At 30.7% G+C, this 15,064-nt stretch overlaps 1 protein-coding gene across 1 annotated transcript; it reads left to right on the forward strand.

Annotated features, from left to right (window-relative positions):
- The first annotated feature begins 11,103 nt into the window (after positions 1 to 11,103).
- Positions 11,104 to 15,043, forward strand: LOC126846613 (uncharacterized). Its single transcript, XM_050586257.1, has 7 exons — positions 11,104 to 11,405; positions 11,483 to 11,656; positions 12,491 to 12,695; positions 12,772 to 13,077; positions 13,167 to 13,423; positions 13,501 to 13,737; positions 13,800 to 15,043. Exons 1-7 carry the CDS (start codon positions 11,222 to 11,224, stop codon positions 14,834 to 14,836), a joined length of 2,400 nt encoding a protein of 799 aa, XP_050442214.1. The 5' UTR covers positions 11,104 to 11,221; the 3' UTR covers positions 14,837 to 15,043.
- The last annotated feature ends 21 nt before the right edge of the window (positions 15,044 to 15,064 follow it).

Here is a 15,064-nt window from a genome sequence, read left to right on the forward strand (position 1 = left end):
TAGAGACGAATGGAGAGAACATGGAAAACTGCGAAACCAGCCTTAGAGTTGAATTCCGGAAAAAAAATAACAATATTATGTTAACCAAATATAGAAGCTAGTGGTAAGTCTACGTAGACTAATGCATTTTTATGTAAATACGACTCTTTAACTCTATATGTTGAGCCGCCTAAGAAAAACTATCCGGGTGAATGTTTGATAACTATTTAATCCGAGTTGAATAATAATGGCAAATGTATTTCAATGCATTTGGGTCGGGAACTCAAACGATATATAATATAATACAATTACTTAATCCACAAAATATGAAACAATTCACACGCTTCACTCTTAACGAATTACTGGTTCAAATTTAATGGCGTATCACGTGATGCTCCAGTGAAACAAAGGAAACAATAAAGTATAATAATACTATCATTGTACGTATTATGTATCAGATCCTAGTTCGCATAATATGCAATTACATCAGAATTAATATGAGCGATGGTGTGCGTAGTTGACTCTTGATCAAAAGTGTTGTTAATCTAAGAAAATCTGATACATTTTAAACTAAAAAAAAAAATACAAAACATTGTGCTGTACCGACATAATTAGGCCTCGATGACTTTAATGACAATAATAAGCACTATTTTTATTTTTTTTTCAGAAGCTACTCCTCTCATCTTGACTTTGTAACGAGATGATGGAACTTGGAAGTATCTTATCATAAACATTTTCCATTACATAATAATATAATATAAATATTATAACTTGGTTTTATAATTAAAAAGTATACTTTAAAAATTATTATAATATTACCTAACTGATAACAGTTTACATAAAATGTTGAAAATACATTATGTAAAATTTAAATTACTTATTACTGTATAAGATATAATGATGTGTACTATATAAATGATATTTCTACATAATATGCAAATTGTGTAGAAATCATCATTTTATATTCTAGTTGATCTCGTAAAAACACTTTAATTTCAAATAATAATATTAAAAATAAACATTATTGGTGTTTACGGAGTTGAACCCAAGGTGTTTGATGGGATCTCCTATTAGACTTAACGAAGGACACCATATTTTTTTTATAATCTGGATATTAGATTATTTAGAAGTGTATGCAACGGAACGTGATCGGTGCCAACATAAAGCCACCAAAAGGCCAAAGGCACACTAATACAATAATGAAATTGCATGCAATTATATGTTATGGAATGTTTAAATATAATTTCTATATTTTTGGCAAAAACCTCTAACTTCAATAATTATAAATCCGGTGTTGTAATGAATATTTGAGTAAAGTTATTTAAATACAAGCGTTCAAGTACATTTAACACAAATACATAATTAATACTTTTAAAAAGTATTTTTCACAACACTGCAATTATAATCACTCTATTAGAGGTAAACTTGATAAACATGAGTAAACTGATTTAATAAAAATAGTCGATTATGCATATTGTACATTTGTAACGTGTAATATTGATGACATCTTTATTTTTTTATTTTACAGTCGCTTATACGGGTATTATGTCATATTAAAGATGCGATAGTGATTTCAAAACAAGCTTTCGACCCCGTCTCGTTATTATAACTGTTTTACCTATGTATTTTTTTTAGTTTTACGAGCGTTTACAAAAATGTTTGACGAAGGACATCGGTTTAAAAATATGGCGGTGTGTTATTTTTTTCTCTAAATAACCGTAAAAAATGTCGCGTCTTTCGGAAGACCTAACAGGACTTTCTAAGCCTTTTGAAATGATCAAGTGTGTGTCAAACCTTCTGAAACTATACTGTCAGTTAGATATTAAATATATTCGTCCAGTCGACTGTCCAACGAACCGAGCCAACTGTCCGCACACATATTATTATCTATTGTCGATTATTAGTGATTCTGAGCGCAAGCGGTTTTCGGGCATAAACAACAACTGCAACTGTGGACATACTCGACTTTGAAACGCCAAAATTAACCCAGAAAAACTGCGTGACCGGAATATTCAAAACTATCAATGCGTTTTGTTCCAGCAACCGAATTGTGTAACGCAAAAAAAAACAAAAACAGAAGGATTTCGTAGAGGATATATCTTAAAGAAACAGCTCTACAGTGCAACAGAACTTCGCTACACGGTACAATAATATAACAATATGTATTATACATGTGGGTAATACACGGATGACATCATAACGTGCCGTAATGGACAAAGTTTTTTTTTCTTTTTTTATTTACCGTCTATTGTATATTATTATACATGTATGTACGTACGACACTATATACTGTATTATACTGTCGCCGACGCCAGGTTAATGATGATCGACTCGTGTAAATCATTTTTCCGTAAACGATTTAATAATAATAATTTATGCTTAAACACATCAGTCTCAGGTAGAGTATTATGGACACCAATTAAACGAGATACGACTTCCGCGAGATTTCCCGCAACGCTGCCGGATCCCCATGGGCTATTTGTACAATCATCATTTGCCGAGAAAGTATTAACCTTTTGACAGTGTGTCTAAAGCCTTTCGTTTGGATTTTAACGGGAAACGCACTATTAGTAACGATACAAGACCTTACGTGCCAATGTAAATGCGCATTATCATTAATTTGTTTCAGCCAAGCGAGTTTGACTAGCTTAATTCACTATGACTACAAGCGAGAAATTTAAAAATCTCCAACATATACATATTTATTACTCACTAAAATGACAGAGTGAATAACATGTAATCATTCATTAATTCGTTACTCCATCGACGGACATTGCAACCCTTATTAAATCCCCTTTACCTATAATAATACTAACGCAATCATAACATAATGTGCGCCATCCGATGTTTGTAGATACTCTACAAGACAAAATATAGGACTGAGTACTACTAGCTATCAAATACCTATTATATATGGTATGGTTCGATTTTATAATATACACGCTATTTCTAATGCAGTTAGGCTAGGTTAGGTGTATTACATTATGTATAATTGTGGTTACATACACGAAAAAATAAATTATCCAAATATTTTGATGTATTATGATTAATCGTAGAGCCAATAAAATTAGTATAAATACGAATATAGAAATAACAAAATAATATGTAAAACTGTAATAGTGTAATAATTCTATTATTATTTTAACAATATAAAGAAATGTGTATTTATACATTGGTTCCCATAAATTCAGTAATAAAAAACATATATTTTATACAAATCATAAATATTAAACGGAGTACACGTTGTCATTTTCGATTGGAGAAAATTGTATGTACTTTCATTTTCTGTTAGATTGTTTGTTTCATATTCCCACAGAAACAAACTTTTTTGTCTTGTTTCACATTGGTAGAGTTAATTTATTAAAATGTTTTAACAATAAAAGAGGAAATGAATGTTCGTATAGAAATTAACACGAGTTTTATTCAAAAGGTTACATCCAAATTCTAATTATTCACAGAAATTATAATTTTATATTACTCTGTTAATATTCGATTTTATTTAATTGAAATAATTTGGTTTTGTGGTAATTTAAAAGCATAATGCTAAGTACTTTTTACTTTCGACCAGTTTCTTTATCACAACTAATTTGAAAACTGACGGAAAACCATATAACAAATACAAATAAAAAGTGGTCTTGCTAAAAAATCACAAAGACATTTTTACTTATTTCTAACCTATGGTTCTCATCACTTCGTGTAACAAACGTCTACATTTATTTTATATATAAAAGTTAAAACATATCATGAAATATTATTGTTAAACAATAACGTATACGTTATTTATAAATTTAACAACCCTATAACTAAATATGTGCAGAAGGTGCACGTGCACTTAGTGCCAAAAATTAAATGACCCCTGGGTCCATTTATTTATTGGAAATTATTAAGGGCTGGTTAGGCTAACGAGACACTTTTAGCAGCACATAGGTCCTAGAAAAAAATACAGAACCTGTGGCCATGGCCGAAGAAAAAATAAAAATATATGTGTCATATTTTATTAATTTAATGTACTACACTTATTTTTATTAAATTAACCCTACTTATGTGTAATATTTTTAGAAGTAAGTATTTAATGAAGATGATGTAAAAGTTAATTGCCAGACACTACAGACTATTCTTTATAGTTTTAATACTGCAATTCGAATTCGGGCCAGCAATGCCTAAAGGGCTTAAGTAGGGTCTAAATATAAATGGCCTAATTCGGCTATTAATAATATTAAAGTGATGATTACTTATTGTAATGATAATATGTAATTTATTTATTAAAAGATTTATTGAATATTAATTATAATTGACTAATTTATTAAAAAATGGCTTAGGTAAGCACTTACAAGTTACGTGTAGGTTACCCGACTAGGTTGTGTAATTGGCTCCGACTCCTTTAATCCGGTTTATACTAAAAATTTAAAAAACTACACATTGAACTATATTAAATTTTATTAATATTTGAATATCAGCTATATTATCAGCTCGTCCAACTTTCCAGGGGCCTTTTTTTATATTTTGTATTCGTTTCATTAAACGTCAAAATTAGTTACCATATCATTTTTAGGATGTTCTGTTGTAAGTTTTGTTTTATATATTATTACTAGTATATCGGCAGTATGTATTCCACGAGTCGCAGTAATAGCCAATATAGTGCATTTTTCTTTTAAAACCGTTATGTTGTGTACGGACAAATTACGAAATTTGTTTTTGCTGGTCTCTTAAATTGGAGGTTATACCAGCAATACTTATATTAAACGTCCAGGAAGAACAACTTGAGGAAACACGCGCGTTCACGACTGTACGGGACACGCGGTTATTCCTCAGGGTATACCTATTACTTATTACAAGCCTCGCGTGACCCCTCGCACAGCATTCACCACACACACACACACACTCTAAACCGCACTTTTACCTATTTATTTTATCATTTTTATACTGCAAAAAAAAAAATGGGCATACTGACCCACTGACTGCTGCAGCCATTATTGCGCAATACCCACGACGGTTCGTCTGAATTTTCATTGCGTACACACCATGATTGCTATGTAATTTGTTTTATTCATCGCGTCAAGCAAAAAATAAAAAAATAAAAAATAGTCGCTTAGCAACTATTTCCACCTACAAAGTACAAACCGACAAGTTGTAAAAAAAAAAAAAACATAATATACCCATCTTAAATTAATGTAATAGTCGTCCGTCATTAATGTGATCTTGGCGGTTATTTTTAACGATCCACATGTGACTTCATCGACAAGCGTTGATAACGTTTTTTTCTTCGAATAGGATGTTGCAAAAAAAAATACAACACTTTTAGCAGTTCTTAATTTTCTGGCAGATGTTAGGTATAATATTATCGGAGTACGACGTGTTGTTGTTGATTTATGCTGCACGTTTTAGGCTTCGTTAAAATGGCTCAACCAACGGCCAGTCGGTGAGTAGATACGGGTTTATTGTACCCAAAAGTGTATAGGAAAATCTAAGTAACGCGGCGTATCGCAAAGTTAAGCAACAGCTATCGTTCCCTTCTACGCCGACGGTGGCCGGTGATTTGACCTTAACGGATGAATTTAGTCTATCCGGCAAACTAGCCATGACCGGTAATTTCCGATGGTTTGTATTATAGGTGTAAACAAATCTGTTGACACAAACAATACTACTGTAGGCGACAAACTAAATTCGTTGCGAGAGAATTGCACACAGACATCTACTTCAGTACAATAATTTTATAATCTCCCGAAATCCGCCGGTAATGATCCGAGACTAGCATAAAAGCACAACAGCCACGCTTCTTGTTGATGGAACTATATGGTTAGCTGGCAGCCTCCGCTGCGTTTCAAATGAAATAATTACAACAGTTTATACCTACATGAAAAAAAAAATCCGTTTGAATTATGTCGCAATTTATTAAAAAAAAGAAGCTCAAAATTGAATACTGAGTAATTAAATATTCTAATTCCATAAAGAATCACATAAAATATAATATGTTTAGTTGAGTAATCGAGGATCTTACTCTATAAATTATTTTTTAGTCGACAATCTTATTAAAGGTAGGTGCTACACGCGTTACATAATAATTTTTAAAACAGATTCTTTCGGAACACTGTATAAATAAATCAAGTAAACGGCGTTTGGTAATAATATGTCAATATCGTAAGCAAAATGTATAATTAACCATATTGGCTTGGGTAATCGAACAATTGGTTTGAACGGGCGTTTCCCTAAAGGCGATAAAGCCATATTAGGAGTTTTCACTGTATCTACCAATGATAGATATGTTTGAATCTTTGAAATGTGTATTCCTTACAAAATACTTAGGTATATTCTATAAAATGTGTTTATCACAGTAGGGGTTTAACAATATTCTGTTACCAACCCAAGTTTAGTAGTTGAATATAGCTTCCTTAATATTTTCCACTATCTATTCAGGTTAATAATAAAGAGTTAAGAAATAGGTTAATATCCATTTCTAAGTTCTATCCATCTAGAACTTAAATTTCCTTGTTCTGATAATATCTTAGTGACTCGACCAAATTTTCAGGAGGGTTTCGACCCCCAAATCTTACCCCTAAAAAATGGCATTTATGTTAGCCTTATAATTTTTAAAAGTAATATTTATAATATCTTCCACTCTTTGTGGCATAAAATATTTTCGCTCTTATGCCACCTTTGGTAGATGACTTTTAAAAATAAATACAATTTCTATAAAATTCCACTTCAATTCATCTTCTTTTTTTCGCTTATAATATTTTTTTTCCATTTATACTTTCGCTTAAAAATAAATTACAAATTTTAATGACGGGAAATCGATTTTTGGAGACGCCGCCTAAGTGTGTATACAGACGTTGATATTATAATTATTGATGCGGTCATGTCTCGTGATGTAATGACACTCCTGAGGTCAGCACGCGATAATGTCGCGGCTTTGGTTAATAATAATAATAATAATAATAATAAAAAATTATTAAATGCTCGACAGCCTCGGGATACGACCACGTCTGGATGCAACAACCGCACACCGCCGGTCTTGAGGCAGCTTCTGGGGTTCAGGGGTCATCTTGGACTGTTACGAACGGTGGTCTTTAGGCCCGCGGTTATCCTGAACGCCGACCATACCGTCCGATCATCGCTATACACGGTTACGTATAAGTCTCTTGTGCGAGAGAGAAAGTAGTCGTTTATTTTTTTGTCTTATATTGGACGGAGATAACCGCCGGCGAGTGCGTACGAGCCCAATGGGGGCGGACACCGTGTTGGCTGTTGACCAGCCATTGCAACTGTTGTCGTTTTTTTCAAATGCAATTATCAATAATAATTAAAGAAATTACCAAAATCCACGCGTTTCATAACAGCGTCGATTGCGAAGTACCTATTCAGTACCATATCTATGAGTTTTTCTAATAAAAAAAAAAAATCCATAATAATATACCGGAATGTCGACTGCACGACCAAAACTTTTTTTTTACTACCATCTATTGATGTTTATTTTTTTCCAAATCCAGTAAATTAACCTCATAACGGATTACATATTACTTTATTAGGTACACGAGATTACCCGCGGTGGGATTTACGGTAGTATCTAGGTAGTACCTATGCGATTTATGGGGTCGAAGGTAATACCGGTTCTGACTTCTGAGTTAGACTGGATCAGACGACAAGCCGCAATGGCGCACATCGAAACATTATTTTGATAAAGCCTAAAGGCATACCTACCGCACAGAAACTGGTGAAAAACGACAGTCTTGAAGACTTTCAAGTGCGTCACTGTTCTTATCTCTAAATTACTTTAAGTTTCGGTCCCATGGTCGTTTACGACAGAAGATTTTTTTAGCAGTGGCTTCATATAAATGTAGTATGTAGACACACGGTACATGGGTACCTAATTAAATTATTTACTTGATGCGACGACAGACGACACAGTTGAGTAATGTTTACTAATTTATTTGACAGCAGTTAGCTGTTAGTGTCTATTGAATCGAGTATTTTGAAACATTTTTAATATACATTTTGATATTAAAACCAACGACCTATTAAGATTTTGAACGTCGTGTATTGCAATGAATTATAACTATTTCGGTTGTTAATATTATGTTATTCAATGCATTTCACGGGTCGTTGGTAGGTTATACAGAAAAGCTGGTTAAGACTCTAAAAAATGTTAAATCGAGTACATGCTAGTGTGTGGTTTTATATACTATTACGAATTTAATGTCCTGTACACGAGTGCCTAATTAGTAGGGTTTTTTATCGAATCATCTTAAAATACATAAGACGCTTAAAAGTCAGTTCACATCCAATTTATTCGATTAGGTAATAGTATTTAATAATGTATTTTTTTTCCGGCAATTTTTCCGAGAATAAACAATTTCGATAACAATCGTGAGTAAAAAATATTAGGTCTATAGCACATGTCAATATTTATACATTTTTTAGAATCCATTCACTAATATTGGCCTGTATTCTTGATCAACACATAAAGGTATACGATAGCCAGTACTATAAAGGCCGTATTAATTTTACAATTTCATTATTCTATTGCATACAGTCCACAGAGTGCCTAGTGGTAACCTAACCTAACCGTGTGCAGTACTTCAATACATCCATAAATCATAATAAATACAACTCGTTATAATTATAAACGATTCTAAATATACTTTTTTATTTAGCTTTAGATTACTTTTTATATGATTGTATAGATAAATTTATACCTAAATCTAATTTGGAAACGTAACGTGAGTGACAAATGACGATGACAATGACAAATTAGTTACATTATCTGGAAAATCGTCTACCCTTTTTTGGGGAAAAGGTTTATTATCATATCTTTTTGGAGTTTCACTTTATTTGGGTATTATTATATCTAAAGAATACTCACACAAGTTTGGAAGTAATTAGACTATTTAAAAAAAAGCTATAGCATGGTGTAATTTTAAAATGAAAAATGTTTACATTTTTATGTTGTTTTTCTCGATTTTGGAGAGCAAAGGGGTGAACTTTTTAAATTGTTATCCCACTGAAGAACCTATCAGGTACATGATTTCTGATCTATTTTTATCGTGCTAATTATAAAAATCGATTCAGCTGTTTAGAAGATAGCATGAGTTCACACACAAAATAATAAAATAGATTAAAAAAACTTCAATGTAACAAATATCTTCTCAGCTCAACGTCGAAACTAACATTTTAGAAAGGGTAAATATATTTTCTATAGAGTTTAAAAATTGGACTGATGGATGAATACAGTTAAATTAAAACATAATTATATAAATATAATTAATACGAATTGCATTTCTTTATCGAGGAATAACAAACAAGTCTAATAGTACGATTATAAATATATACATATATTTTTAAAAATTAAATTATACTTGTCGGCTTAATTTTGTATGTAAATATATTTTTTGCCTACTAGTGTAGAAATTTATAATAATATTTAATGCTTTTTACAAACTACAAATTCATATTGATCCGTTTTGTAAAGTGAATTTATGACTTCCAGTTATAAAAGTTATATAATAAAAGGTTTATAAGTTTATTTGATACAACCAGGGAGACTTTTTCATATATTATTTAACGTTTAAAACCAATTATCTGAAATCGATAAACAATAATTATTACTTTTAACGAATGCATAATAACGTTTATACGCTTATGTGTTTGAAAATATAAAATTGGAGAAGAGAGTTGAATCGGAAGTACGCTCACGATCACGATTTGCAATCGTGACTTAATAAAACGATTTTATTAAAGAACAAGGCGATAACATAATAAAACGAGAATCGAGAATGTTTACTTCACAGTTAAATATTTATCTATGCCTTCGCTTAAGTCATGAAAAATGAAAACGGAAAGTGTAAATGTTGTTGACACTATTTCCGTACTTATATGACAAGAGAATATTGTTTCAGAGAGAAAAACTCGACTCTTCAAAATGTATAAACATAATATCATTTGCCCTAAAACAAACCTTTTAAAACTTAAAACTAAGACCTTAATAGTTTTCATAATTTAGGAACTATTTTTATACATAATACTATAATATTGTGTGTTTTATTGTTCAAGAAAGCCATCAATTTTGACTCCTTAATTGCTCATTGAAGATGCGTCCGATGTACTCTCTCCCTTAATGATATCGTGCAGATTAGTGACTAAAATTACATCATAATACCTTAAAGATTCTCTTCCGAGTATCTAACTAATGGCCAGGGACATGATTCATTTCATGTACCTACCTACAATATACAGTACCTATAATGTGGAGGATAACGTGTGTCTTTATAATGTATTTATTGTGGAAAGTTAAAACTTGACACACAAGATTTATACAAACACATACGATATTAATTATTCTGTCATGTACCGATTTTGGATTATCTACCAATTAAATAAAATAATAAAACTGTTGTTTTTTGTTGTAGTTGTTATTTATTATTATAATCAGTATAATTAATGCAGTTGTAGTAATAATAATAATAGATAATCTCCACTGCTAACAAAAACACCTTTAAACGTGAGCTTAATAATATTAGGTCCTAAGGTTTGGGCAATATTTAACATTAAACATTTTACTCTGGTCTTTTATTTTCTTACATAAAATGCGTTGCTTGGTTATCTAACAATACTGAAAACTGATGTGTACACTATACAATGATGTGTAACTACACAAAATATTAATGTTAAGTACATATATATAAAATATTAGGTTAATTTTACATATTTTACATTTTTCTATGGTATTGAGATGATTTAAAAAAGGAGGACATAATTGATATGAGTTGATATTTAAAAAATAAACTTATTTAATGTATTAGTACCGTCTAATTTAACCTTTAAAAAAACTTTGTAAAAGTTATCGGTTATTTTTTTGATAAGAAAATTACACTACTTATTGTATTGCTATTTTTCAAAACTAAACTAAGATCAAAAAATATCTTACAGAATTTTTGGCTACCTACAAATATTGCAGTACCGAACGTGCTCGTTTGGTTATTTTCCCGCTTTAAAAAGTTTAAAAATGATAAATATTTTATCATTATTAAAAACTGATGATACGTTTCTCGATCAAATAATATGTTTTGGGATTACTGATAAGTGATAACTGTTATCATTAATGCGATGCTGATAAGCGGTACGGTAAAATATTGTGTATTTCAAATTATATTTATATAATGCACTAAAGAATAATAATAACAATATTGTAATAAATGTGGTTTAGATCTCAGATAATATATTATTATTAAGTAAAAGCTGTTACAAAATGCCGGCGTCCGAATATTCTAAGAATACAGACCGGACCACCGACGTGCAGACAAGTAATCAAACGCCATTCAGTACAATTATTTGTGACAATCCAGAATTGTTAAAAGGCTTAACCGACAATGGATTCGTACACGCATCTCCTATTCAGGTGTCTGCTTTGCCTACGATAATTGCTGGAAGTGGTGATTACAAACTTTGAATTATATATCCATTACCAATTTCAATAGAAGTTACTAGAAAATGTTTTGTTTTTATTCAGATACAATCGTTGAAGCAAAAAATGGTACAGGAAAAACGCTTACATTCGTCATACCCGTATTGAAAAAATTAAAAACAGAAAATAATCACTTGCAGAGTATTGTCTTAGCACCAACACGAGAAATTGCTGTTCAAATACAACAATGTTTCAAAAAAGTTGGTCAATATATGTCTGGTAAAATATATAAATTATTACCTACCATATATGATATAGTTAATTAATGAAATGCTTTTGTCAAACAAACTTACTGTAGCGGTTATCCTTATGGTTTTACTAAATTATTGTGTTTTTTTACGCCAATTTTAAAATAGAGATCCACAATTTGTGATCTCCACTTGTTCAAAACACTTTGTCGATGACTATTATTTTGATTATAAAAGTATACTAACATATTATCTTAAAAATATGATTAGGAAGGGAAGAGAAAACTATTTGCACGTATCAAAATCTGTTTTCTGTTTTATTGCTGTCCCGGCCAAAATATATTTGATCTATGATGTACACCTAAATTTAAATTTTATTATCTTAAAGCAGTGGAGTTTACAAATTTTACATTCAAAATTAGCATAAAAACACAAATAGTTCAGTACCTATACAAAAATAGAACTCACAAAAACATCCAATAAATTTCCAACAACAAATTATCATAAAAAAGGAAATTCTAATAATTAGCAACTTGAAAATAACTGATGCATTTTTATTCAGTTTATTTTTATTTACAGAGTTATTTTTCATTACACCATTATTAAAACAATCACTATGTGTCTATGAAGCTGTTGAAGTTTTCACAAATTATTATTTTTCAATACTAGTTAAAAAATAGTTAACATTTTTTTAACAAAAATCGTAGTAATATGTTTCGTAACTTTTTTTAAGTATTTCAATATGATTCATATAAGCATAGTAAATAGAAGTAAAAATATATTGCCGATAAATAAGTTATCAATAATTATACTTGTCTTATATTTTAAGATGTTATTAATATTTATTTTTTTCTATCATGTATAGATTTAAAATGCGAGTACTTTATTGGTGGAACGTCAGTTGACGAAGATAAACAAAAAGCGATTGGTTGTCAGATAGCAGTCGGTTCACCGGGGCGCATCAAACATTTATTGACACAACATGTGTTGATAGGTTCCAATGTAAAAAGCTTTATACTTGATGAAGTCGATAGAATGTTAAGTGATAAAAACTTTACGAAAGACGTACGGTAAGAACTAGTACTTGCGTAAAAGTTGACTAATTAAATTTTTCCTTATTGTTTTGTGCATTTTTTTTTTTTTTAGATCAATTAATGCAAAACTGCCAAAATTAAAGCAAACTATAGTCGTAAGTGCATCGATCGATAAGAGTCATGTGTCACTTTTTGATGAATTTATGGAAGAATACTCTGTAGTTAAGGATACAGAAGAAAACACAAATTTATCCCAAGATCCAACAAAGTTCCTATTAGGTATTAAGCAATATGTGGCTTGTGTCAAATCAGTCAGTACTAATATAATATTATTGCCAGCGAAGAATCTACGTCTTCTTAATATTTTGCGTAATTTACCGCACACACAATGTATCATATTTACAAACTACATGACGAGGTATCGTATTGTTTGTGTGCTAACTTAGCTAATATTAAATTTATTTAAATATTTACTGAGAAATAAATATTTTATGAATTATATTGTAGAGTCGAAGCTGTTTGCAATATGTTACGCGACAATGACTATAAGGCCGATTACATTAGAGGTGATCAGGATCAGAAAATTCGTTTGAAGTTAGTCGACAGGCTTACATCGTTTAAATCCAAAATCCTGGTAGCTACAGATTTAATAGCTAGAGGAATAGATTCTTCTAACGTAGACTTAATAATCAACATGGATTGCCCACATGATTCGGCCACATATTTACACAGGATTGGCAGGGCCGGACGTTTTGGAAATAGAGGTAAATAGGTACATTTTAATATGCAATTGGTGAGATATTTATTTAATTTCTAAGTAAAATATGTTTTCTTTTTGTAGGGTATGCTGTGACGATACTAGACGACGATAAAGAATTGATATCGTTTAAGAAAATCATCAACAGTATAGAAAACGTAAGTATTAAATTGTTACCAATCGCAATTAAAAAACCTATTCTTGACTATGAAGAGGATGAGCTCGAAGAACTTAATTTGAAAACTGGATTAGAATCTTCAAACGGTGTTGAAAACGGGAAAATCACAGATGACGAAGATGATCTAGAACAAAATGAACAAAGTAAAATCATAAATTTATGTCTTTTTCTTTAAAAACTATTTTATCTAAATTTACTTTTTTAGGCGAACCTGAAATAAGCGACAGTGATAGTTCACTTACTCAAAATAACCAGTTAATGGTTCCAATCGAGACGATACCGATAAATGAGTCGCAGTCTATTTACGGACCGGATATGTCGGAGAAGGAATCACTGGTAAAACTTCGTGAAGCTGTCAACGACAAAGAAAAACAACTCATTGATAATAATCTTGTTAATAAAAAACATTTGACTGCTGACCGGTCGTTTGTATTGTTTGACCCGGAATCTCTTCTCGATGATTCGGATCAGTACATGAAATATAGTGCAGAAGAGTTGGTAGATATTTTCAACAATTATGATTCTGATATTTCGAAGTACGAAGCCTCTAGAAAACTAATAAATACAAATGAAGCAACAGTACAAGTTGAATGTGTAAAAGAAGATTCTAGTCAACAAGAAAATTCAAATGATATTTCTAGTACGTCGTGTGCTAAAGACGCCAAAAATGCTAGCCAAACTTCACCTCAAAAATTAAAATTTACAAATATATTTGATTTATTTCAAATACCAGACATAAGTCTCCTAAAGCCTACTCGGACTGAACAGTTAACTGAGGAAAATGACGACAATCCTACTGTAGCTGATGAAATTGAAATACAATACAATAAGTTTTACAATGAAGAGGAATATTGTGATGAAGAGGAAGAAGAATGGGTGGATATTGAAGAAGAAGAAGAAGAAGACAACGATGTTGATAGTTCTTCTGAAGAAGCAATTCAGTCAGAAGAAGATGAAAATAGCAATTATGATGATGAAGTTGAAACCAATTGCTGTACAGAAGATGAGACAGAAGATGAAAGCCAAATTGAAACAGACGAAAACAATTATGTTGAGTATGTAAAACCAGTAAAAAAGTCAACAAAAGATAACACGAGAAATGAGTATTATAAACCACAAAAACCGGTTAGGGAAAATGAAAACAACCATCAACAATTAGTTAACCACAACGCCTTAAACGATTGGTATCGTGAATGGTATCGCCAGTTAAACGCCATACAAACATATGTAAATTTGAGTTAAAAGTACTGAGTATTTCAACAAGCTTTTAAAATGTTCTTTTAATTTTGTAATGGTCCTAATAAAATAGTATTGTTGTAAAACTGTTATTTTTATCTATATAATAATAATTATTTTAATTTTGATTACTTTGATAATAAACATTTGTGGTTATGTACTGTTTTTATAAGAAATAATACCATTTTATAAAAATAAATATAATGTCATACACATTTTTACACCTATATATCT

Source organism: Adelges cooleyi, unplaced genomic scaffold (assembly GCF_023614345.1).
Source record: "Adelges cooleyi isolate 19-005CV unplaced genomic scaffold, UGA_ACOO_1.1 ACOO_flye_CR_arks_rails_tigmint_CR_PRNA_9, whole genome shotgun sequence".
Classification (NCBI taxonomy): Eukaryota; Metazoa; Arthropoda; class Insecta; order Hemiptera; family Adelgidae; genus Adelges; species Adelges cooleyi.